The sequence below is a fragment of the Talpa europaea genome, assembly GCF_964194135.1.
Source record: "Talpa europaea genome assembly, chromosome: 16".
NCBI lineage: Eukaryota > Metazoa > Chordata > Mammalia > Eulipotyphla > Talpidae > Talpa > Talpa europaea.
The window spans coordinates 48,088,700-48,114,071 of NC_140084.1; the positions used below are offsets into that span (position 1 = coordinate 48,088,700).

Sequence of the window (25,372 nt, forward strand, 5' to 3'; positions counted from 1 at the left end):
AAAATCCTTCCTTTGCCTGGAGAAAGATTGCTAAGCACTGTTCCAAAACAACTTAGCTTCTTAAAAAAAATCACACACACAACTTTTTATTTGTAATAATTACAGACAACATGCACAAATACAGGTTGTGTTTTGTATTTGTATGTATACCCTTTACCAAATGTATCTATTAGTGCTTTAGCATTATCATTATCTGTCTGTCCAGCCACCCACCCTTCCTTCCCACCCAGGGACAATTCAAAGTCACGTGCACTGGCCTGTTGCACTGAAGACCACACCCCAGAGGAGGAACTGTTTTCAAGTTACAGGATTTGGAAAAGAGAGGAAATTTGGTGACATTCAAGTCAAATCGTGTTTTGATAGCTTCAGAGCAAAGCAGGGAGGTGTACAAATGAATCCGCACTGGATCTGGACTGCAAAATGCACTCAGGGTCCTGTTTCTTTGGAAATGGGAAAGTTAAGATGAACATGACATGTACCCACAAACTCTAGCTAAAGCTCTGCACCAAGCCTGGAAATTGATACTTCCTGCCGGTGTCTTCCAGGCAAGAGTAGAATGCTTCATTCTTGTGACTTTGCTTGCAAACAGCAAAGTTTCCTCAAGTCTGTGATTTCTTTCTCTTGGTAAGACAGCAGTAGTCCCTCACAGAGAGGGCTGATGGGACACTTAACAGCTGTGTATCCCTGGGAGAAACATTGCCGTTTAACCTTGCAGCTGGCTTTATTCATGTGCACGGCTGGATGGTGGGGCAGATTTTTGCTGTCCTGCTTTTCATTTCTCAGTATAAACGTAGCTTCTGAGACATTTAAGGGTAAGTGACCCATATCATGGCCCCAGATCCGTAAATACTTCAGTGTGTATTTCCTAAGAATAGAGGTAGGTTCTTACATAACCACAGCAGTCATCCCCGGTCAGTGTTTCCTGAAACGACACTATGATTAGATTTGCTGGTGCTATCCCCAGGTGTTCAGCTGACCCGGAAGCAGTCCTTCATAGCCTTCCTCCCTCCAGGTCAGGATCTAGTGTGCAATCAGGTATTGCACTGAGTTTTCGTGTCTCCTTTAATCTGGAACATTTCCATATAAATAATAATCGACCTTTTGAAAGAACAACACGCCCCACTTTTCTTCAAAAAAAAAAAAAAAGAATTTCCTGACTTGCATTGCCTAGTGGCCAACTTCATATACATTCTCCTGGCATACAGGTGCTGAGGATGCCCTCTTTTTAGGGAAACTTGCAAGGAAGGTGCAACGCATAGAGGAGTGTGCTCAGTTTGAAGTCATTTTTCCATTGTCAGAGGATCACTTTGAACCTGCCTCCTGGCTTCTCAAGCTTTTTCCTGTGCCGGCCCCTGGTCGTCATTCATGTATTTGAACCACCTCTCTGCTCCAGTTCCCAGGCCAGCGGCAGGGTTTTCCTCTTCAAAGCTGGGATGGTTTGTGTGAGCTGGGCCAGATGGCAGGAAATTCTTGTGGGGGGGGGGCAAGTTCTCTCCCCTTCTCAATCTCTCTTTGCACCTAGTCCAAACCCAACTGGCCATGTGGGTCAGCTCCCTGGCTGGGGATCGAACTTATGCCTCAGTGGCCAGCGATAGCTTGATAGCACTGAGACTTAGCCCCTGCACCACTAGGCAGGCTCCTTTTTTTTTTTTTTTTAAAGATTTATTTATTTATGCATACAAGAACTGGGGTATAGGCCAGAGGTGCGGGGGTGAGAGGATTCACCAGACACAGGGTGGGGAACGGAACAGGCAGATTGAATGAAATACACTGCTGAGGGGAGCAGCGGGTGAGACAGGAGACATCTGCTGTGCCATGTGGGTTGCTCCTTGGCTGGCTGGGGATTGATTAAACTTGTACTGCAGAGGCTGCAGATTGTTTCATAGTTCTGTGCTTAACCCCTTGCGCCAGCAGGGAGGCCCACCAGGCAGGTTCCTTTTAAGAGCAACTTCAGGATATTTTCACTGTGGCCATTGCTCCAGGTAGAGCTGTATGAAACTCTTACTAATGCTTGAGCAAACAAAGAGTAAGAAGTATCAAGACTAGAAGGGAAGAGAGAAAGCTGTCATTGTTTGAACATGATATAATTATATACCCAGGAAAGCTGATAGAATGAACAAACTATTAGAGAACAAATAATAAGATATCAACAAGGTCCCCAAGATTAAGACCAAAGAAGCCAGCTCCGTTTCTCTTGACTTACAAAAAAAAAAAAAATGTAACCAAAGAGACCATCTGCAATCTCAACAACATCAAGAAGTTGTCTAGGAATGAGAAGACAAGAAAACCTAAGATATTGGGCCTCCCCGGTGGCACAGCGGTTGAGCGCTGGGTTGCGAAGCTGCCTGCAGCCTCTGCAGTGCCTGTTCGATCCCCGGCCACCAGGGGAGGGTCCCACATGGTGCAGCAGACCTCTCCTGCCACCCGTGCTCCCCTCAGCAGTGTACTTTGATCCTTCTGCCTGTTCTGTTCCCCGCTCTGGCTCTGGTGAATTCTCTCACCCTCCCGCGCTTCTGACTGTACCCAGTGCTTGTATAAATAAATAAATAAATCTTTAAAAAAAAAAAAGAAAGAAAAGATATTGTGAAGACACGGTTGCACAGATAATCTGAATAAAAGCAAAAACATTCTATGTTCTTGGGGGTGATAAAGTGTGATGCAGATGTCAGTACCTCACAATTAAATACAAATGTAAGTTAAGCTTCTACTTAGATTATTTTAACAGTTTCATTGAGATTCACATATCATACAGTTCAATATCATTCACATAATTAAAGTGTATTCAGGGTATAAAGTGTATTTTTAGTATAAAGTGTATAAAGTGTATTTTTAGTGTTAGTGTTCAGACATGCGAAACCACCACCAGTTAATGTTAGAACCTTTTTACCACCTTAAAAAGAAACCCTGTGTACTTGATTGATTGATTGATTTTTGCATAAGAACTAGGGTGCAGGCCAGAGGTGCTGGGAGGGTGGTGGGAGGACTCACCATAGACAGAGTGGAGAGCAGAACAGGTGTATCCACTGAAATCCACTGCTGAGGGGAGCAGCGGGGAGACAGGAGAGGTCTGCTGTGCCATGTGGGTCAGCTCCCTGGCCGGGGAAGCAGTGACAGCACTGAGATTTAACCCCTCGGTTACCAAGGGCCAAAACCTTGCACTATTAACCTGTTGCTTCCCTGTGTCTCCCTCTACTCCCAGCCCTAAGAAACCATGATGCATCTATTTCCAGTCTCTATAGATTTGCCTGTAGGGGGTATTTTGTACTAATGAAATCACATTAATATGTGGTGGTGGTGACCTGCTCCTTTCATTTAGCAAGATGTGTTTCAGATTCATCCAGCTTGTTACATGTATCAGTAATTCATTCCTTTTAACTGCTGAATAATATTCCATGTTGTGGCTCTCCCACACTTCCTTTACAATGCATCAGTTGACCACATCTGGGTTGCTTCCACCTTTGGGCTATTTTAAATGATGCTGCTCTGAAGAAGTCTAGGTTTTTTCTTTCAACATTTCATTCCTGTTTCTTGCTGGATCACATGGTAACGCCATGTTTAGTAGCCCAGCAGTGAACTCAGTGTAGGATAAATGTAAAGAGATCGACAATCACATACAAGCTAGGGAAAAAGTTGGAAGTCGAAGACAAAGAGAAAATCTTGAAGTTCTCTATCCACACAGTTTCCTTCTAGGCAGCAGACTGCCTCACAGTCAGCAGTGACCCCGTCCTTGGAGTGGCCTCCGAAGTGGACATGTGGCCAGACATGTTTCTCAGAGTTGACTGGATGTGGTTGCTTTATGCTGTCCTTTATCAAAGTGGTTCCTTTTTCCAAGGGCAGCCCTGGGGCAACTGGTATGATGATAATTGTTCTGGGGCCTCCCTGGTGGCACAGGGATTAAGTCTTGGCGCTGTCAAGCTATCACCAGCCACTGCAGCACGAGTTTGATCCCCAGCCAGGGAGCTACCCACATGACAGCTACTCTGTTGTCTCCCCACTGCGCCCCTCAGCAGTGGATTTCGGTAGATCTGCCTGTTCTGCTCCCCGCTATGTCTCTGGTGAATCCTCTCACTCCCCGCCCACACCACCACCACCACCTCTGGCCTACACCCCACTTCTTGTATGCATAAATAAATAAAAATAAATCTTTGAAAAAAAATGATATTGTTCTCACCAGGCTACTCCCTGGCTAGACTTTGGAATTGCTTCTTTCAATGGAGAAATCCCAAATAGTATATTCAAGTGGGTTGAATATACTTTATCTATGGCTTTACATAGTTAATTTCTCCTGCTGTTGTAGATTTTTCAAGCTTCAAAAAAAAAATCATACAGAAATTCCTTCTCAGCACCCACCAAGGGGTGACCCTGCCCCACGTGTCCCGCTGTTGTCATTAGGTCCACTGGTAGCGTCTTCGCCCAGGAAGCTTTTGCCATGGGATTTCCCCAAAGAAGAGACAGTGTTGGGCCTCCCTGGTGGCACAGGGGTTGAAGACAGAGCTATTAGACTGTCGCCAGCCACTATAGCATGAGTTCGATCCCCGGCCAGGGAGCTACCCACATGGCACAGCAGACCTCTCCTGTCTTGCCCGCTGCTCCCCTCAGCAGTGTATTTCAGTAGATTTGCCTGTTCTGCTCCCCACTCTGTCTCTGGTGAATCCTCTCACCGGCCCCCCACCTCTGCCCTGTGCCCTGGTTTTTTTATGCATAAATAAATAAATTAAAAAAAAAGACAATGTTGACTTTATGGCTCCAAAGCACATGGGGACTTAGAGCAGAATCTACCCCAGCTTCGCCCACCCACTCTGAGTCTTCCCGCTGAACTTCTCCCCCAGCTGTTCATTTATTGAACTGGTTGTGCTTTTGGCGGGATGGACCCCACGAATACTACCAGGGTGTGATCTGAAGGCAGAGAGCACCAGGGCTCCGTCCCTGAGACTACAATCCCGCTTTTTGAACCCTCTTTTTGTGTTTTTTACCCGCTTGACGACTGGAATCTGACTGTTTTGGAGTCTGTCGCTTTACATGATAAGATTATTAATGCTATTTCTGTCACATGAGGTACAATTTTTCCCCAAGTCTATTTCTTGACTTGTAATTTTAGTGTGAGTTGTTTTTTATACACAGTGCTTTTAATTTCAAGGTTGTCAAATCCGTATCCTTAATATGACAAAAAAGGGAAAAATTTACTTTAAGTATTTTTAAAATTAAGGCAAAATTTGCATACAGTAGAATTCATTCTTTTAGGTGCAGTTCTAGAGTTTTGACAAATGCAAACATCATGTGACTATCAACCCAACCAAGACACCCTGACTCCCCCTTATATATGTTAAGCATTTTAAAACCTAGGGAAGCTCAAATAACTGACATGACAAATCAAATGGGCACCTCCTTCCCCACACCCCAGCTGTTCTGTTCTTTTTTTTTTTTAAAGATATATTTATTTATGCATACAAGAACTGGGGTGTAGACCAGAGGTGTAGGGAGTAAGAAGATTCACCACAGACAGAGTGGGGAGCAGAACAGACGGATCGACTGAAATCCACTGCTGAGGGGAGCAGTGGCGAGTCAGGAGAGGTCTGCTGAGACATGTGGGTCAGCTCCCTGGCCGGGGATCGAACTCGTGCTGCAGTGACTGCTGATAGCTTCATAGTGCTGACACTTAACCCCTTGTGCCACCAGGGAGGCCCTGTTCTATGCTTTTTAATATTGGACCCCCACATTTCCTTCTCTTATATTGAATATAATACAACATCGTTCAGCTGTGTTCTAGATCTTTCATGTGCACTTCCCACCAGAGGCTGCAGTCATTTTCTTGTGTATCCTTCCAGATATCCCACACACGCACACATGCATGTCATTGGCTCACATAGAATATGTGTCAACATTAACCTACGTCGTGCATGTACCTGTGTTCCTCAGAGGGTGTCTTGGAGATGGTTGCATATAAGTTCCAGTGCAGAGAAGTGGTCGCCATGTTAGTTTTCAGTGCGCTGACCCAGTGTGTCTTCAGCTGGATGTGCCGTCATGGTTCTTTTGCCGATCCCTAACTTAGGAGCATTTAGGTTGCTTTCAATCTGCTTTGGTGATTTTTTTGAAATTAAAAAATTATTCAATCTAACGCCCATGCCAAGCAAGAGAAAGATCGAAGTGGAGATATTCACTGATTAACCGCAGACTGAACGCTTTAGGGACTTAGCCAGGCGCAAATGGTGCACACCACCCCCATCACCACTCCATCTCCTCCGAAAACAACCTGGACCTTAAGTTTTATTTTAAACCTTTTTTTTTTTTTCTGGCCTAGCCTTTTTCTCTCAAAGATTTCATCTGAAATCATCTGAGATTCGCCTGGTGGCGCAAGGGGTGAAGTCTCAGCACTACGAAGCTATCAGCAGCCGCTGCAGCATGAATTCAATCCCTGGCCAGGGAGCTACCCACATGGCACAGCAGACCTCTCCTGTCTCACCTGCTGCTGCTCCCCTCAGCAGTGGATTTCAGTGCATCTGCCTGTTCTGCTCCCCACTCTGTCTCTGGTGAATTCTCTTCCCCCCACAGCTCTGGCCTACACCCCAGTTCTTGTATACATAAATAAATAAAATCTTAAAAAAAATGTTTCAAACCTACAAGTGCAAAGTAGTTCAATATGTATCTTTTAACCAATTTTTCTCTCTCCTTATCTGTGTCTCTCTCACCTGTCAACTGTGTCTCCCAAGAACGAGGCTGACACAGCCATAATCTTATTACCACTCTCAAGATACTTAACAGGGGCCTCCATGATGGCACAAGGGGTTAAGACACAGCTCTATGAAGCATAAGTTCTATCCCTGGCCAGGGAAGTGACCCACATGACACAGCAGACCTCTCCTATCTCGGCAATGTATCTCAACAGATCCACCTGTTCTGTTCCCCACTGTCTCTGGTGAATCCTCTCAACCCCTGCACCTCTGACCTGTACCCCAGTTTTGTATGCATAAATAAATAAATCTTTAAAAAAAAGTTTAACAGTGATATTATCCAATAAACAGTCTACATTAAAATTTCCTAGATATCCCAGTAATGAAATTTGTAGCATTAAAGGAAATCAGGATCCTGCCATGTTTTCCTGCCCCCCCCCAAGAAAACTATCAGGTTACAAAAACAGCACAGGTTGATCCCCAAAGGCAGAAGTAACACAGGCCACATTGAAAATTAATAAGGAGATTAATATTATCAACATTAAAAACAGGATCACAAAAAAAATAGATTGTCTGGAACATTTCAAGGCACCCTCCTTAGGAACTCCTGGTTTCAATGGAAGAAAGTAGCTAAAGTGCCACTGTATTTAGCAAAGAGCACACTACACATCAAAACTTTGGAGGTGGGACCAAGGCTGTACTCTGAGGAATGTCTATAGCTTTAAATGAAAATTAGAGGGGGAAGCCTAAAGAAAGATAGCAAATCAAACAATCCCAGAGACTAGAAAATGAATAAAATAAATTTTTTGTGCTAATAATGGAAAGCATCAGGGCCTCCCCTGGTGGCGCAGCGGTTGAGCGCTGGGCTGCCAGGCTGCCCGCCAGCCTCTGCAACGCCAGTTGGTTCCCCCGCCCGCGAGGGCCCCACAAAACAAAACAAAACAAAACAAAAAAAACCCCCAAAAAACAATAATGGAAAGCATCAATAGATGTTAAGAAATTAACTAGATAAACTGATCTCTCTCTCTTCTTATTACATTTGCATTTGTGTACTCTCCTGAATACTCCAGTGAGGCAGAACAGCAGGACTGCAGTAACAGCTGCATGGTACCAGTTAAGTTACTTCACGCCTCACTTTCCACTTATGAAACTGGACAATAACTTGCTCAAGGAATTGTCAGTGATTTCAGGGGTTAATGATGCCCAAGGCTCGGAGTTTCGCCTCTGGCACTGTGGAGGTGCAGTGTTAGTGTTTGCTATTATCAATACTATCATCTGTTTGAATAGATTCCTCCTAGGGGACTTGGAGGGTCAGAGGGCGTGTTCCAAGCTGCCAGACACCACCGCAAGCTCTCAGCAAGGCTGATTCCCACCACTCCGCCAACGCAACCGCGGAGCCACACTTTTTGATCTCTGCCCTCCCCCAGGAGAATAGTGGGATCCCGAGGTTTTTAATTTGCATTGATTTTCTAATGTATGCGGTTTAGCAGTCTTTCAGCAGACTCTGTGGTTTTAGAGCCTGCTGCTGAATTCTCCTGGGGAGCGTGTGATCTCTGATTGGGGAGAGACCGACAATGTTGGTCTTAAGGTGCCCTTTGAGATCCAGAGCGCGTGCACCTTCTTGGCAGGAACCAGTGAGGGACTCGACATTTACTTGTGCAGCCTTGGAATTGTATCCTGCCAAATGGGGCCTGAATTTTTTTCCCTAAGATTTCTGGAGAAGCCAGTAAAGATCACCTACAGGTGTTGGTCGTGTCCCCTGCACCAGGTCCTGCCCAGAGCTTTTTACACGTGTGACCTCCGGAGCCCTGCATCTCACCCCTACCAGGACGGCACAGATTATGCCCTTTGCACGGACGGGGAAGCCCCAGGCTCAGACAGGTAAAGTCACTTACCAAAGGTCACACAGCAAGTCAGCAGGACTTGAACTGGTCTGTCCCCGTTAATCAGTTGGGCACCGGAGGAAGGTGAGACAAAGATTCCGTCCTCCCTGGAGCAACATCCCAGGGGGAGGGACTGATGTCCCAGGCGCTGGGCCAACACCCAGGGGCGGGGCTTATGATCCAGGGGGCGGGGCCAACACCCAGGGGGAGGGGCTGGTGCCCCAGGGGCGGGGCCAACATCCCAGGAGGAGGTGCTGATGTCCCAGGGCGGGGCCAACACCCCAGAAGGTGAAGCTGACATTCCTGTGGGTGGGGCGAATCATGGGGAGGAGCTGACATGGGGGGGCGGGTCCAATATCCCTGGGGGGCCACCCTGGCTTTCTATATATGTCATTCTAGAGATGCAGCCTTATTCTCCTGGCTTCCTCTGCACACTCTGACCCCATAAGGATTCGCCCAGCACACGGTAGGGACCAATCCCTGCCATCCTCAGGGATTCAAGCGTGTCTGAAAAGAACCCCGTGGAGTTTGCAGCCTAGGGGAGACAGTCCTGAACGATCCCACAGGAAGATATTTACCTCCCAGGCAGGAGGGAGGCAATTATGCTCTTAATCACTACCTCTTTCTCTCAGGCAAGGAGAGAGGGGAGGCGGCGCCCCGAATCTGGACTGGGTTGAGATGTTCCCAGCCGTGGGAGACAGACAGACTGTCATCAAATGTCGGGAAATAGCTGTCAGGAGAATTCTCACCCGCTGACACCTGACACCCTCCCTTCCTGGCGCCTGAACACCCCTCCCTGTCCCGCCCCGCGGTTGCAGCTTCGTTGTAGGTTCTGGTCCTGTTGACTGAGCACCGGAAGACTAATCCTGGCAGTCCCCCATTGTGGTAGAGACTTACTGGTCCGGGGTCCCACGAGGGTCAGGATGTCAGGGCTGGGATTTGAACTCAGGACCAGGCCAGCTGGGCTATGGGTCTCCCGGTCCCCATTCTTGTTCCTCTGGAACAATATAAAGAGGGAGTGACCAGAGGGCCTTTGCCTTGGTTCCTTCACTGCGTTCTACACACACACACACACACACACACACACACACACACACACACGAGGGACCCCAGCAGGGACAGACCTGGGCTTTGTCAAAGCAGCAAAGGTGGACACAGAGATAGGCCTGGCTGGCGGTGATGGCCCAGCCTTGTGGGCCAGAGCTCCAGGGGAGGCTGCAGGAGGTGCCAAGGGGGGGTTGACCACCACTGAGGGAGGCAGCCCAAGGGCTGGGAGTTTGTGCAGGGGCACTAGGGAGCTATGGGAGGTATATGAGCAGGGAGGGCTGGCTGGCTCAAAGCTGCTTGCAGAGAGCTCTCTCTGGGCCTGGGGCTGGGGGACAGACACAGATGGGGAGAAGACTGTGGTGTGGGTCTGGGAGAGGGCAGGAGCCAGGCTTGGAGATGGAGGAAAGAGGAAAGAAGGGCAGAGAGACCGGGAAGGAGCGAGTGGGGGGAGGCTAAGAGCGGGCTCAACTCCAAGACCCCTCCCTCTGCCCTCTCCTCTCCCCCTTCCCATTCCTGGGCCCTTGGAGACCCACAGGATCTGCGGAGGAGGCCCTGCAGGGAGGGGTACCCACTTCCCCTCCCCACTGTCACTCCTTCCTCCTTCCTGCACCACACAGCCTGTCCCCTCCCTGCACTCTCCTGTGGCCACCCTGAGTCCAGACTCCTCTTTCTGCAGCCTGCCCCCCAACTCCCCCCACCTCTGTTCCAGAAGCAAAGCCAGCTGCTGCGTGACTGCGTGACCTTCCTCAGCCTGCACTAGCTGGTCTATAAAGTGGATGTATAAGGGGCTGCAAATTTGGGGCTCACAGCAACACACCTTTGTCCCACCACCTGGGGCTCAGGGGTCTTACATGACTGTCGCAGGGCTCTGGAGGGGATCCCTCATCCTTTCTGTTTCCAGCCTCCAAGGCTGCCTCCAGCTGAGGCCTCCAGCTCCCAGGTGGCGTCTTCAGTGGCCACCCCTGGCTCTTCCTCCCTCTCCCACTCCCGACACCCCAACACCTCCATCGGCCTCCCCGCTTTGGGGTCATCTGATGAGCGACCTTAATTCTGAAATCTTCCACCTAAATCCTCTTTTCTTTCTCTTCAGACTCCGGGTATTAGAAGGTGGGGTTCTTTGGGCACCCCTACTCACAGCACTATGTCCATTTATTCAACAGCATTTAGGGAGCATCTGCCAGGTACTGTTTTAAGAGGCGAATCCAACTTTTGGGGACCTTCTAGGCTAGAGCATTGAGGGGGAGGGGTGTAGACAGAGAATGAAACAAAGGAGACATTTAAAATAAATGAGCATTGACAAAGGAAAAGGGGTTGGGGGAGAGCGAATGATGAGGGGTGGCTGTCTTAGGCGCTCAGAAGAGGTGACCTTGAGCAATGACCTGAATGACCTTGACAGCCAAGAGGCTGTGTGGGGTAGGTCACAGGGGCACCAGGGGCAGAAGGTGCAAAGACTTAGAAGTGGGGGTGTGGGAGGCATTTAAGAAATAGTGGGCAGAGTCAGGGGGCTGAGGGGGGCCTTTGAGAGACTCCAGTATGGCAGTCTTCCCTATGCCAGGTTATCCACTACCAATTTGTTGATGGGAGCGCCATTCTGCGGCTGAGAAAACTGGGGCTCAGACATGTACAAAGGATGTACAAGGAGACTGAAGCAGGGTTGGGTGAAAAGGTGGGCTATCTCTGCCCCCCCCCCCCCGCCAAGTAGAGGTTCTCTCAACCTGCAGTCTAGTTGGACTCTTCTGGAGAACTAGCCTGAGGTTTTGCAGGTCTTCTTCTGGGTCTGTCTCTTGAGGCTGCCTGTGGATCTATCTGGTCCTGAAGTGGGTGATATTAGGGGCATAGCTATGAATCAGTCCTTGGGGGGCTCTCAGGTATGCAAGAGACAAATGGGGCACAGACAGTTCCAACTTGAGGGGATTAGAAGATTCCCTCAAGGGAGAGAGAGGCTATAGGAGAGTTCTGTCTAGAAATATCAGGGAGGGCTTCCTGGAGGAGGGGACATTTGCATTGGGAATTGATGAATAGGATATGGGAATACATTCATTTACTCATTTATTTACATGCCCATCCTGAGGCCTCATGTGGGTGGTTATTTAAGGGTGATTTGTTCATTCATTAATCATTCATTTATTCAATATGTATTTCTACAGTGGTTAAGATGTCAGATCCTGGAGTCCATAAACCTGGATTTCTTCTCAGCTGCTAAACCTTGCTCTATACCTCAGTTTCCCCTTTGGTGAATTGAAGACAGAAATAGGATCTTCCTTGGAGGAGCCAGCCTGGTGGGGTGAATAGCAGTCAGAAAAGGGTTTCTGGAGAAGGTGGCACTGATTGGGTTTTGAAGGATAAGTAGGAGTTTGCTGGCTGAAGTAATGAGGTCCAGCCTCACGCTTTAGGATGAGGAAACAGTTAAGGAGAAGGCTGAGGGTTTGCTCTTGTGTGTCAGACATTGGCTTGTCCAAGGAACCCCAGAGCTGAAGGAAGGAAAGTGGTCAGCCAGGAGGCCGGTGATGTGTGTGAGACCAGTGCAGACAGGGCTACAAATGCCAGGCTGAGGGGCCGGACCCAATTCTGGGGGCAATGGGAAGATAGCGACCAGGCCAACCGGCTCATCCTTCAGTTCACAGGTGGGGAAACTGAGGACCCTGCTCAGGCCCTGCCTGGGCCCCTCTGATTTCCAGCCACACCCCCAGTTCGTACTTTCTCTGTCCTCCTGAGACTGCCCCCACATCCCCATCTCAAGTCCTCCAGACGAGACTGGGACACAGGCTTCTGCTCAGACTGAGCCCTGGAAGACGCCTGGCCCCCACCTGCTGGTGAGCTCGGGCCCACTGGGGAACAGAGACGGGGAAACTGAGGCTGCCAACAGAGCAGGACCTGGATGCCGCTCCTCTGAGTTTGCATCCAGGCTTCTGAGGTCACACCCTGAGTTCAAATCTGAGCTTGGTCTCAGCTTTGTCTGCTTTGATTCTGAGCCCATGAAGTTCCCCTCCAAGCCTCGGTTCCCCCACCTGGATTGCAGGCTGCTAAGAGCAGCCTTCTGGTGGGACCGGGCCCAGCCGGGCTCCTACGGTCCCCGGAGGATGCAGGTTTCTGAGAGAGCAGGTACAAGAGCTTGAGACTGGGGACAGGGGCTACTTCAGGAGAAGGGACTACAGAGGAGGAGGGGGCCAGGCCCTCTCCCCCAAGCATTTCACCTTCAGCTGAGGGGCTGGGACTCTGTGGGGCTGGTACTAGGAGCCATGAGACCTGTGAGCAGGGGAGCCTGAAGGCCTGGCCCCCACACAAGTAGAGGAGGGTTGAGGCAGCCATTGGCCGCCAGCAGGGCGAGCCCTGGGGGTTGGAGAAGCACCTAGACCCCCACGGCAGGTCTGTTCTGCAAGCGGGACAGGGACAGGTTGGAGAAGGTACTGGAGGCCGGGAGGCCGAGAAGAGGCTGGTGGAGGCCAGAGCTGGGGGGAGGGAGGCAGAGGACATGGGGCTGAGACAGACAACAGTCAGTGGAGACTGAGAAGCGAGAGCATGGACTGGGAAGAGGTCAGTGAGGAAGTCCCTGAGGTGGGAGACCTGAGGGAGGATTGGGGGGACTCTAGGGACAAGCTAATAGAGAGCCCATGGGTGCCCACAGCACCACCCAGGCCTTGGGGGACCCTTCGCAGACCCACCTGGCTGCAGCCCAGGGCCCCCCGGAGGCTGCCCTCTTCCTCCGGTACTCCCTGGCCTCCCCGGCCTCCTATCTCCTGGAGGCGGCCAGCCGGGGCCTACTCATCCAAGCGCCAGGGCCGCTCCTCCCTCCGCCCCTGTTCGCTGCCTGGTTTGGGCAGCAGGCTGCAGCTGACATCGCCCTCACTGTGCTCCTGCCGCTGACCGTCACCTGGACGCGCTCTGGCTGGCCCCTGGGCAGCTCCTACCCCCTCCTGGACCCTGGCCTTGCCTTCCTGACCTTCTTTGCCAGCGGCCGCCTGCTGACCCTAATGGCTGCTGACCGCTGCGCCGGGCTGGGCATGAAACCACCGAGTGGCCTTTCTGGGCCGGGGTTTTCTGGTTCCTCCTGCTGCTCCTGGGTGTGCCTGTCTTCGAACCCCAGGGACCCAGGATCTGGCCGCCCCTTATAACTGGACACCAGTCGGGGACCTGGCCCAGCACTGGGGCAGTCTGGCCCTGAAGCAGTTTGGCTTTGGGGTGCTGCTGGGGGTGCTGAGCGCTTTTCACAGCCTCCTGAGGGCTAAGCTGCAGCGGGCAGGACTCACGGGGAGGGCCCCACTGCTGGGGGTGCCGGGGCCACCCCGGCCTCTCTGTTTCTCTGCTGGTTCCCCTCTACCTGCTGCTCCTGCTGAGGCTGCTGGGGACACGGGGGTGGGGGGTGCGGGCTGGACATGGCGGGCATCTAGGTGCTTCTCTAATCCCCAGGGCTCACCCTGCTGGTGGCCAATGGCTGCCTCAACCCTCTTTTCTACTTGTGTGGGGGCCAGGCCTTCAGGCGGCTGGCCTGAGCACTCTGCTCCTGCCCAGGCAGTGGCACAGAGCAGGGCGCGGTGGGGCACTGGGCATGGGGCCCAGTCGTCCAGCAGGATCTGAAGGGAAATTCCTGGGGGCCTGGGGGAGGGCAGGGTCTCCCCTCTTCCCCACCCCTAGAGAAGGTGAGACACAGATATAGCGGAGTGGGGAGGCAGAGAGGGGAGGCAACTGGATGAGGAGACTGAGGAACCGGACCCAGGAAGGGGGGCAGATGCCCAGGGGGGAGCCTTGGACAAAGGGGGGCTGATGGAATGTCAGACTGGGTGAGGGGGTGCGAGACCAAGCCGGAGAGGGGCTGAAAGTCCCAGGGACAAAGCTGGGTGAGAGACGGGGGGGGGGGGGGGCTGCCGTGAGAGATGGAAACAGCTGACATGCCCCAAGCGCGGAGAAAGAGGGGGTGACGGCCTGACATTCGTGGGGCAGCCCCCCCACCCCCTGCGGGGTCACTGGCTGCACTGGAGCTGGGGCGACCCACCATCCGGGGCCTCCCTCGCGGGACCGAGCCAAGATGGGGCACCCGGGGCGCAGGCCTGGGGAATGCCCCCCCCCGCCCCCGCGCGCCCCCCCCCCGCCCCCCGCGGGAGCTAGACCGCGGCCACCGGCAAACTCCCCAGCGTTTGCCAAAGAGCTTCGCTCTGCGGCACGTCCGAGTCAGCCGCTGCCCCGCGGAGCCGCCTGGGGACGCGCTCAGCTGCGGGCGGGAACGTCTCTGCGGAAAACGCGTTTCATCGCCGCGGAGCCTCCGGCCCCCCGCGCGGTCCCGTCGCCCTGGGAGCGTTTCACACCCGGTCGATGGCGCGGAGCGGCCCCAGGCGAGGCGGCTCAAGTGGTCCGCGGAGGGGCGGGCTCCGGACGCCCCCACGCTCCCCAGAGCGCCCCGGGGGAGCGGGGCGGGCAACCGCCCAGGAGGCCGCGGACGGGGGGGCGGGGGGGGGCAGCCGCCCGGAGAACGAAAGCCCCACGTCTCTGTGGGTGTTTGTTTAACAGGTTTCCACAGCCGAGGCCACGCAGGAAACCGCAGGGTCCGATACTTTCCTGGGCGTCCTCGAACTCCCAATCGCGGCAACAGAGGTGGGGGGGGCGGAGGGGGGAAGTAGCAGGGAACGGGGGTCTGACTGGGAAGATCTCCAGGAAAGCATCCAGGGCAGATGGTGCGAGAGAAGAGGTGGAAAGGGGCGCTCCAGGCCGCGAGCACAGCAGGTGCAAAGGCCCTGTGGCTGGGCACGAAAAAAAAAAATTCTGAGTTCTGCTGTATGTGCTGGGTAAGGATACAACGTGCAGGGGGTGGGGGGGGGTGGGGGGATTCGGGGGAGGGGGAGACGGGAAGGGATCAGGTCACACACAGCCTCGGAGGCCAAGCCACTGTCTTCGCAGTGGGCTGGGGGGCTCCCCAGGACCCCGCGAGCGGGGTCGGCTCTGCTGTGTGGAAAGACCCCTGTGAGGGCGGGTGGAGACAGATGCCGGGCTGGGGCCAACATCCAGGCAGAGGTAAGCCCTGAAATGTGTGTGTGTGGAGGGGGGGGGGTGTTAGTGGGCAGCAGCAAGGACTCCTTCCACTTCACCCCTCCGTCTGAGATTCTGGTTTTGCAGAAACCTCTTTCCCTCCAGGAATATAGTCCAGCCCCGCCATCGTGTGGTCGCCCCGAGATTTGCAGCAAGGCCTCCTGTGAGCAAGACCGCCCTGCAGACAGCAGGCTTTGCTGCGAGAGGACGCCCTTACCAATTATGCTGAAGCGAGGGGCCTCAAGTGTTCCTAATCCGAGAGCTGGAATCATAGTGAGACTAAACCGTGCCAGGTGGGACTTGCTAGGCCTCTCCCGGGAAGCCCAGGATGTTCGTTCAGCCTATTCCTAAGTTGCCTTTTCAGATCTTGGGTTGAAATGAAATTGTTTTTCTAGCACATGGGAAAGTGGATGAAGCCCGCCCAGAGGCTGGAGTGTTGCCCTGGGCATTCCACCTGCTGGGTGTGGAGGCAGGATGGGGAGGAGCAGACTAGGCAGAGCTGCCACCTGTCTGGCGGTCTGGACATTTCTTTCTTTTTTTTAATTTTATTTATTTATTTATTATTATTTTTTTAAATAGAGGCATGTTTATTTATTTATTTGTTTGTTTGTTTTGTTTATACAAGCACTGGTTACAGTCAGATGTATGGGAGGGTGAGAGAATTCACCAAAGCCAGAGCAGGGAGCAGAGCAGGCAGAAGGACCGAAGTACACTGCTGAGGGGAGCAGCGGGCGGCAGGAGAGGTCTGCGCGCCATGTGGGACCCTCCTCCGGTGGCCGGGGAGCAGCCGAGGATCGAACCAGCTCTGCAGAGGCCCCGGGCAGCTTTGTAACCCAGCGCTCAACCGCTGCGCCACCGGGGAGGCCCTCTTTCTTTTTTTTTAAAGATTTATTTACTTACACAGGAACCGGGGTACAGGCCAGATGTGCAGGAGGGTGAGAGGACTTGCCACAGACAGAGCGGGGAACAGAACAGGCAGACTGACTGAAATACACTGCTGAGGGGTGCGGCAGGCAAAACGGGAGAGGCCTGCTGTGCCATGTGGGTGTCCCCCTGGCCGGCTGGGATCAAACACGCACTGCAGAGGCTGTGGACAGCTTCACAGCGCTGGGCTCAACGCCCTGCGCCCCCAGGGAGGCCCCCGGTCTGGACATTTCTATGGGGAGGGGCACTGACAGCGGACCTGTGTGGGGCAAGGGAAATGCTCAGTCGTTCACACCACTAGTCTCAGTGGCTATCACCAGGGCTCGGAGGGCTGGGCCGCAAGGGGAGGGCAATGGTGGGGGAGGAAGCCCAGAGGTGAGCGCGTACAGAGATTCGCAGGGGCCTTGAGTTGCTGTCTCTCTGCTGGCCCGTTTGCCCCTGTGGGGATGATGCCACGGGCACCAAGTTTCTCTTTTAAGGGGTCTGAGCTGACGGTGACCAACTGGGCCTGTCATGGTTGCAAAATTATTTAAGGTTGAATAGGAGTTTGCTAAGAGGAAGCTACACTCAAACAATGTGTTGATACAATATAACCATGAGGACCCTTGCAGCTTATATGTTCCCTTCACCTCTTTGGTCTTTGGTTTTCTGGGCCCCAAAGGACAAAGACTTTGTCACTGAGAAGGAAACCCTGGCCCAGAGAGAACAAACGGGTGCAGTGCAGTCCACTCTGTTGGCACCGGGTGGGGAATCGCTCCATCTTTCTCCCCTCCCTGCTCCTGTACCCAAGGTTGGAACGTTCTAACACTTCTCTAAATGTTTCTGACAGACTCCTACTCATTCCTCAAAATCCAGCTCAGGCCCTGGCCCCTCCCTCAGACCCTGGATCCCGGCTCCCCCTCCTTCAGACTTGGGGGTCTAGGCCCTTGGCCTGCCCTCCCCCAGGCACAGCAGACACTCTGTGGCAGCCAGGATGCAAGGATGGAGCAGAATGTGCTGATATGGTCACATTTATTTGGCCTCAGAGGCCAGAGTCATGGTACAGGGCAGAGGCTGGGCTCTGGATCAGGGGCCTTGTCTCTTCTCATTGCTGAGCCTAAGGAGAGAGAAGAGGGACACCGAGACACAGGTGAGAAGAAGAAACCAAAGGCCTCCCTGGTGGCCTAGGGGTTAAGTCTCAGCACTATCACCACTGAGGCCTGACTTCGATTCCCGGCCAGGGAGCTACCCACAGGGCATGGCAGACCTCTCCTGTCTCCCCGCTGCTCCCCTCAACAGTGGATTTCAGTCAGTCTGCCTGTTCTGTTCCCCACTCTGTCTCTGGTGAACCCTCTCACCCCCACACCTCTGGCCTGTACCCCAGCTCTTCTACAAATAAATATTAAAAGGAAAGAAAGAAAGAGAAACCAAGATGATAAAACAGGAACCAAGCGACAGAGACCCAGCCCTCCACCCCTGCCCTCCTCCCACTCACCTTGTTGAAGAAATAGATGGAGGCCAGGATGGTGAAGACCGCCATGGCCAGGGTCACGTTCTAGGGGATGGAGTCAGAGGTCAGGACCCTCTCTCTCCCTCCACCCCTCCATTCTCCTTCCCGTGGGCCCCCCTCCTCACTTCCTGAAAGTTCATAGCCATGACTCCAGCTGCTGGCGTGCCTGCCCTTCCTGCTGGTCCTGGGCCTCTGAGCCTGAGCGGGCAGATCAGCCACTGGAACCTGAGCGAAGGCTGTCCGGGAGACCAGAATGGTGGCCGTGGTGATGAGAGAAGGGCATTCTGGGTAGAGAGAACTTGGGGGCAGAGGCTTGGGGGAGAGGGAGGTTTGGGGCGGAATGTCCCTGTAGGATCTGAATTTGGGATGGGGACATTTGAGAACAGAGTCCAGCTCTCCCACACCACACAGAGGCATTTGTTTCTCTCTCCCGAGGGTGCTGGGAGCCACAGGAGGACCGTGAGCAGGACAGGATGGGTCAGCTCTGGGTGCCAGGAATTTGTCAAGAGCAGGAGGGGGCTATGGGCAGGGAGAGCAGGTGAGGTAGCCCCGGCACAGAGCTGACCTGAGGTGGCTGGACATTCCAGAGCCCAATTGCCAGGTGTGGGGTGACAGTGAAAAAAACCCGGGGGCAACTGGGGTGACCCAGCTGGTGAGTCCTTGCCCTTAACTTATGAAGCGGTCTGCAGCCACTGCAGCATGAGTTTGATCCCTGGCCAGGGTGCTGACTCACACGGTACAGCAGACCTCTCCTGTCTCCCCGCTGCTCCCCTCAGCAGTGGATTTTGGTAGATCCGCCTGTTTTGCTCCCCACTCTGTCTCTGGGGAATCCGCTCACCCCACTTGCAGTTCTGGCCTATTCCCCAGTTCTTATATACATAAATAAATAAAATAAATCTTTAAAAACAACAAAAAAGGAAGAACAGTTATTTTAGGGGTTGACTCCTGTGGTGTGGGTTCTCTCTCCTTGCCTCTATGCCCAGGTTAAAGGCATATAGGGTAAAATTTGCCACTCACTAGCTGTGTTCCCTCAGGCATGTCCCTTAGCCTTCTGTGCCTCAGTTTCCCCATCCACACAATGGGGAGCATGATCACTGTATCAAACCCTTCCCAAAGGGGTAAAGTTGAAACTGGTTAATCCAAGGTTGGCAAAGGCACTGGGGGAGCTGGAACCTAGCAGTTGCCCTGGGCTGCAGGCGGGGCAAGCTGGGGCCTGCTCTCCTGGGGGCTGCTGGGCAGGTAATGAGCAGGTGGGGCTGCGGCACAGACAGAGGCTGAGCTCAGAATCCGGACTGTGTGAAATGGCCGGGCCAGGGTTTCGGGGCCACCCCATTGCACTGTTCCTGCTGTTGCTGTTGCTGCTGCTGCCCCAGGCTCTGACGGAGGGACCCCTGGTGTTTGTGGCTGTGGTGAGGTGCCCCCTACCCTGGCCTGGCCCCTCAGCCCTCGGGCCAGCCCTAACAGGTCCTGTCCCCAGGTGTTCCGCCATGGCGACCGGGCTCCTCTGGCCTCCTACCCCACCGACCCGCACAAGGTGGCCATCTCCACCCTGTGGCCGCGTGGCCTGGGCCAGCTGACTGGGGTGAGGAGCGGGGGTGGGGGGGTGGGGGGGTGGAGGGAGGGTGACGGGGCACAGGGTGAGGAAGGTTCTGCTGTGGCCTGCTCTGTCCCCAGGAGGGGGTCCGCCAGCAGCTGGAGCTGGGCCGTTTCCTGAGGAGCCGCTACGAGGCCTTTCTGAGTCCCAAGTACCGGAGGGAGGAGGTACTGCCACCTTGACCTCCATCAGGCCTGCCAAACTCCCACCTCTGACCTTCACAGACTCCATGCTCCCCCAGTCTCTGCCTCTGGCCTTTGAGCTCCCTCTCTCCATCTGACCTGTACCCAACATCCCATCTCTGCCCTGGGGACCGTGCACCGACTGACCCTGACCTCTGACCTCATTCCAACCTGTCTCTCAGCTTGACCTTTGATCCCCGCCAACTCTGATTTTATTTTCTGGCTTGTACCTCTGACTTCCATCAACTCCAACATGGCATTCTCTGACCTCTGACCCTCAAACTTGATCCAGTCTGTCTTTGACCCTTGTTGGATGTCCTCTTGACACCCAACCTTTGACCTCTACCTTTCATCAATCCTTACTTTCCTGTCTCCTCTGTGTTCTGATCCCACAGGTAGGATCATTCCACTTGACCTCTGACCCCTAGTATTCATGTACTGAATTCTGACTTCCTGCTCTCCAACCTGCCCTTCTCATCTTGACTTCTGACCTCCAGCCTCCAGGGAAGCTACTCTTCCTTTCTGATCTTCACTCACTGAACCGACCTTCATCCAATATGTCAACTCACCTTCTGACCAGCTCTGCTGCTCCCGACATTGACCTCTGACCCTTGATCCTGACCTCAGACACAAAAGCCAGCCGCTCTGGCCTCCGTGCATTTTGACTTCCAGCTCCTTTGACTCCTCTTCATGACCTTTAACCCACCCTGCCAATGAACTTGAAGCTTTTCGTCGGCTGTGGCAGCTGGCTGGTCCCCACTGGACCTGTCTGCTGTCTCCCGCCCTGCCCAGGTGTACGTTCGCAGCACAGACTTTGACAGGACTCTGGAGAGCGCCCAGGCCAACCTGGCCGGGCTGTTCCCCGAGGCTGCTCCGGGGCGCCCTGAGTCCACCTGGAGGCCCATTCCCGTGCACACCGTGCCTGTTACTGAGGACAAGGTCAGCGACTTGGGTGGGAGGGGCTGGACAGAGGCTTCCAGACGGGGACAGCCCACGCAGGCAGGGAGAGGCGGCTGCGGGCCCGGCCGGGTGCCTCCGCGTGCGGGGGGGACTTCCCTGGGGCAGAGTGCCCAGCTGGGGTGCGCCGCCGCGCCCAGGCTGGGCAGCAAGATGTGCGAGAGGTCGTGGGGCCAACGACAACGGCCCACAACCCCCACTGCCCCCCACCGTCCGCGCTGGGGGCCCCAGCCACTCTGCTGTCCTCTCTGAGCCTGTTTCCCCCAGTTGCTGAGGTTCCCCACGCGCAGCTGTCCCCGATACCGCGAGCTGCTGCGGGAGGCCACCGAGGCTGCGGAGTACCAGACGGCCGTGGAGGGCTGGACCGTGAGTGGGCGGGGCGAGGGCCTGGGGGCGTGGCAGCGGGCGTGGGGGCGGGGCGAGGGTCTGGGGCGGGGCAGTGGGCGTGGAGGGGCGGGGCGAGGATCTGGGGGCGGGGCAGCAGACTGAAGGGGCGGGGCGAGGGTCTGGGGGCGGGGCGAGGCAGCAGGCGTGGAGGGGCGGGGCGAGGGCCTGGGCAGCAGGTGTGAAGGGGCGGGGTGATGATCTGGGGGCGGGGCGAGGGGCTGGGGGGGCGTGACAGGGCGGGGCTAGGGCCTGGGGGCGGGGCGATGATCTGGGGGCGGGGCAGTAGGCGTGGAGGGGCAGGGCGAAGCTTGATGTCAGAGTGGGGCTATGTGGCCTGGGTGGGCGGGGCCAGTGGGTCGGGGCGGGGCACTGAGAGCCGCCATATTCACCCCATTGGCTCCCAGGACTTTCTGACTAACCTGGAGAACTTCACGGGGCTGTCTCTGGTGGGGGAGCCGCTCCGCAGGGCGTGGAAGGTTCTGGACACGCTGATTTGCCAGGTAGGCCTCCACCCCACCCACCCAGACAAGTGGTTAAGGGCACCTGGATTCAAATCCCAGCTTTGCTGCTTACCGCTCCTCACAGTCAAGTCACTGCACCGTAGGGCCTCAGTTTCCCCAACTGTATGGTGGAGTGACAACACCTATAGCAACACCTCCTGGTGCTGTGAAGATCGAAGGGGTTAATCCACGTGATGTGCTCGGAACAGCGCCTGGCCTGCAGCGAGGCGCTGGCACGCAGGGGCCTTGAGGCTGCTTGTGTGTGGCTCGCCCTCCATGTGTGGTCATCGGAAAAGCGCCCCAAACCAGAGCTGGGGAGGAGGGCGCTGACTTGAAAAGGCAGGGCGCTCTCCAGTCCTTGCTCACCCCACTGTGTATGCTTCAGGGTGCTGCCCCAGTCCCCACTGGGTGTGTCCCTACCAGTTTCCTAAAGCCCCAAACATCCATATTCTGAATCGCTGGCCCCACGCCATTCAGATGCTCTGGATTGGGGAACATTGATCATTATTTTTGCTAATTATAAATTGCTGCACCCACACCACAACTTCCTCTCCCGAACTGGACCCAGATGAGGGGTGAGAGAATCGCACCTAAAGGGGGCGGCACAGCCAATGGGAGGGTGTGAGGGGAGCCTGAGGAACTCAGGTTGTCCTGTCTTTGTCCTCTCTCCCCAGCAAGCCCACGGGCTTCCCCTCCCACCCTGGGCCTCCCCGGATGTCCTGCAGACGCTAGCCCAGATCTCGGCTTTGGATATCGGGGCCCACGTGGGTCCACCCCGGGCAGCAGAAAAGGCCCAGCTCAGTGGGGGTGAGGTTGCCGCTGAGAGGGTGGGAGGCCAGGAGGCTGAGGCACCTCCCCTGGAGGTTCTCAGCAGTCTGTTCTTGCCCTCCCAGGGATCCTGCTGGATGCCATCCTTGCCAACTTCTCTCGGGTCCAGCGCTTGGGGCTGCCCCTCAAGATGGTTATGTACTCAGCTGTGAGTCTTTGGGTTGAGAGGCAGTGCCAGATGGCATAGGAGTGGGAGGTAGCGATTTGGGTGAGGAAGAGCTGGGGGTTCCGATGGAACCTCAGTCCAATACCTTGGCTAACTCTTACCTCCAAACCATACTCGGGTTATATCACTAGAGGTATAGAATGTGGATATAGAGGGAGGTGGTGGTACGGGAGAAAGCATTTAGATCTTCTGGAAGGATGGGTTGTTCAATTGAACAAATTTTGTGTCCATTCTACCAATCTTTATTAAATTATCACCTGTAACTGGGGGAACAGGGTAAGCAGGTTTGGGGGGAGATTGGTTCTAAGGGGTTTGGGCGACACTTGGGAAGCACCTGAATGCACAATATGCAGTTCAGAAGAGAGGAGGCTCCAGGAGGAGCCCCATCTCAGGCCTGGATCTGCCTGCAGCACGACAGCACCCTGCTGGCCCTTCAGGGGGCCCTGGGTCTCTACGATGGGCACACCCCGCCTTACGCTGCCTGCCTTGGCTTTGAGTTCCGGAGGCGCCTTGGAGACCAGGATGAAGAAGCAGGGTCAGGAAGGGGTGGCACCCGGGAACAGGGGGAGGGAATAGCACTCAATAGGAGGGATGGGGCAACAGCAAAGGTCCCTGCCCATGGTCTGGAGGACTTGGTGTGGGGCGGGGCGGGTTGACGTGGGAGTAGGATGGTGTTTCTCCACTCAGCTGCTGAGGGCCGGGCCACTGACTCCTCTCTCCACAGGAATGTTACCGTCTCCCTCTTCTACCGCAACAACTCCGCTAGCCTGCCTTTGCCCCTCAGCCTCCCGGGGTGCCCTGCCCCCTGCCCGCTGGGTCGCTTCCATCAGCTGACCGCCCCAGCCCGGCCTCCAGCTCATGGGATCCCCTGCCATGGCGCCCAGGAGCCTGCCACCCGAACAGGTGACCGTCCTCGGGGCTGGGGTGGGAGGAGGGCGGAGACAGGGCCCTAGACTCACACCCCTTTCTCCCCGCAGCCACGGTGGTGCCCCTGCTGGTGGGGACTGTGGCTCTGCTGGCCGCACTCAGCTTGGGGCTGGGGCTGCTGGCCTGGAGACCTGGCTGCCTGCGGGTCTGGGGGGGCCCCCTGTGAGCTGGGAGACTGGGCACCCCCACCCCGCAGCTGACACGGATCCCAACATGTCTACTCACCCGCTGCACTGGCGTCCGAGACTTACTGTGCGCCTGGGGCCACAGGGCAGCTGGGGGGGGGGGGGAGGCGGGGAGGCCGCGGGCTGGGTCAGCGTGCACTTGAGTGTGGGTGAGAGCGGAGGCACTCCACCATGGGGTGGGGCCCAGTGGCCTGGGAACTATTTAAATGGAAAGGAAAGGCTGCCTTTGGGTGCTGCCTGCGCTGCATGGGGCAGAGCGTCCGTCACGGCCAGGAGCCTGGGCCTGGTGTTCACCAGCAGGCTCCACAGGTTATTCTGGGGGTCCCTCCAAGCCTGTACTCCTGTACAAGGTGGGAGATGCCACCCCACACCCCGTGCTGAGTACCAGGCAAGCTGGGGTCCTGTGTAGGGTGGGGAGCATGTGTAAGCCTCATGGGGCCCAGCAGACTGAAAGCATTGGTGGAATGCCTGTCATGGGGATACCAAGGGCAGGATCCCCAGCTGGGGGCTCCCCTGATCTCGCAGGGGAGAAGCAACACACCCTTCTTGCTCACCAGGCAACCCTGTCGTCATGTGCACCTGTCCTTGGGGCACTGCCAGCTCCCCAGCCTCCTAGGCTGTCCCAAGGACATGGGGGCCTCCAGGTCTCCCCATAACTGGGAACACCCCCTGTCACGCCATGCACACAGCTTAGTGGGTGCCCAGCATTGATAGCCAGGGATGTCCATCCTCACACACACCCTCGCCAGATGAGACACAGGAGCCATGGTCACACGCCACCAGGGAGCAGTGGAGCAGGCCCCCACCCCTAGCCCGCGGGCATTAAGAGAAAAATGCAAAAAAGGTTGTTTTTTTTTAAAAAAGATTTATTTATGCATATAAGAGCTGGGGTACAGGCCAGAGGTGCAAGGGGTGAGAGGATTCACCAGAGACAGAGTGGGGAGCAGAACAGGCAGAATGACTGAAACACTCCTGAGGGGAGCAGCGTGGAGACAGGAGAGGTCTGCCGCACCATGTGGGTAGCTCCCTGGCCGGGGTTTGAACTCGGGCTGTGGAGAGTGTCACAGTGCTGAGACTTAACCCTTTGCGCCATCACCAAGGAGGCCCAGAAAAATGCAAAAAAAGTTTTAAGAGAAAAACCAGGACAAAACAGTACAAAAGGGTGAACAAGTGTCCCTCAAACCCCCGTGTTACAAATGCATAAAATCGAGTCCCGTGGCCCTACACTGGCTCTGGCCAGCGGGGGAAGTGGGGGAGTCAGGAAACGCCCCTTCACTTCAGGGCTCCTCAAATGTGCTAAGAAGGTACCCTGTACATCCCAGGGATACTCAGGGAACACTGGCCACAGGTCTGTGTCTCCCCTGCAGTTGGGCCTCTCATGGTGCCAAGGGGAGTACGGGTGGGTGGCCCCTTGACCTGATGGCAGAGTAGGGGTGGCACCAAGCACAGCCTGGAGGGCGGGAGGCTGAGGCTGTTCTTGGCTTCTTTGATATAGAGCTGGGGGGGAGGGGACGGCCTGCTTCTTCACCCTCTGGCTGGGGCACACCATGGCTCTGCAGGCAGCCCTCACAAGGTCCCTGTGGGTGGGGCTGGGGATGTCAGTGACTGTCACACCCT

The 25,372-nt window shown here is 55.0% G+C and overlaps 1 protein-coding gene across 1 annotated transcript; it reads left to right on the forward strand.

Moving 5' to 3' along the window:
• Positions 1 to 19,330: 19,330 nt before the first annotated feature.
• ACP4 (acid phosphatase 4) lies at positions 19,331 to 23,736 on the forward strand (the record flags this gene model as incomplete). Its single annotated transcript, XM_084256993.1, has 11 exons — positions 19,331 to 19,438; positions 19,507 to 19,611; positions 19,704 to 19,790; positions 20,598 to 20,744; positions 21,030 to 21,128; positions 21,554 to 21,649; positions 22,324 to 22,456; positions 22,543 to 22,625; positions 23,054 to 23,178; positions 23,368 to 23,546; positions 23,621 to 23,736. The coding sequence occupies 11 exons, from the start codon at positions 19,331 to 19,333 to the stop codon at positions 23,734 to 23,736; spliced, it is 1,278 nt and encodes a 425-aa protein (XP_084113119.1).
• Between the last annotated feature and the right edge of the window lie 1,636 nt (positions 23,737 to 25,372).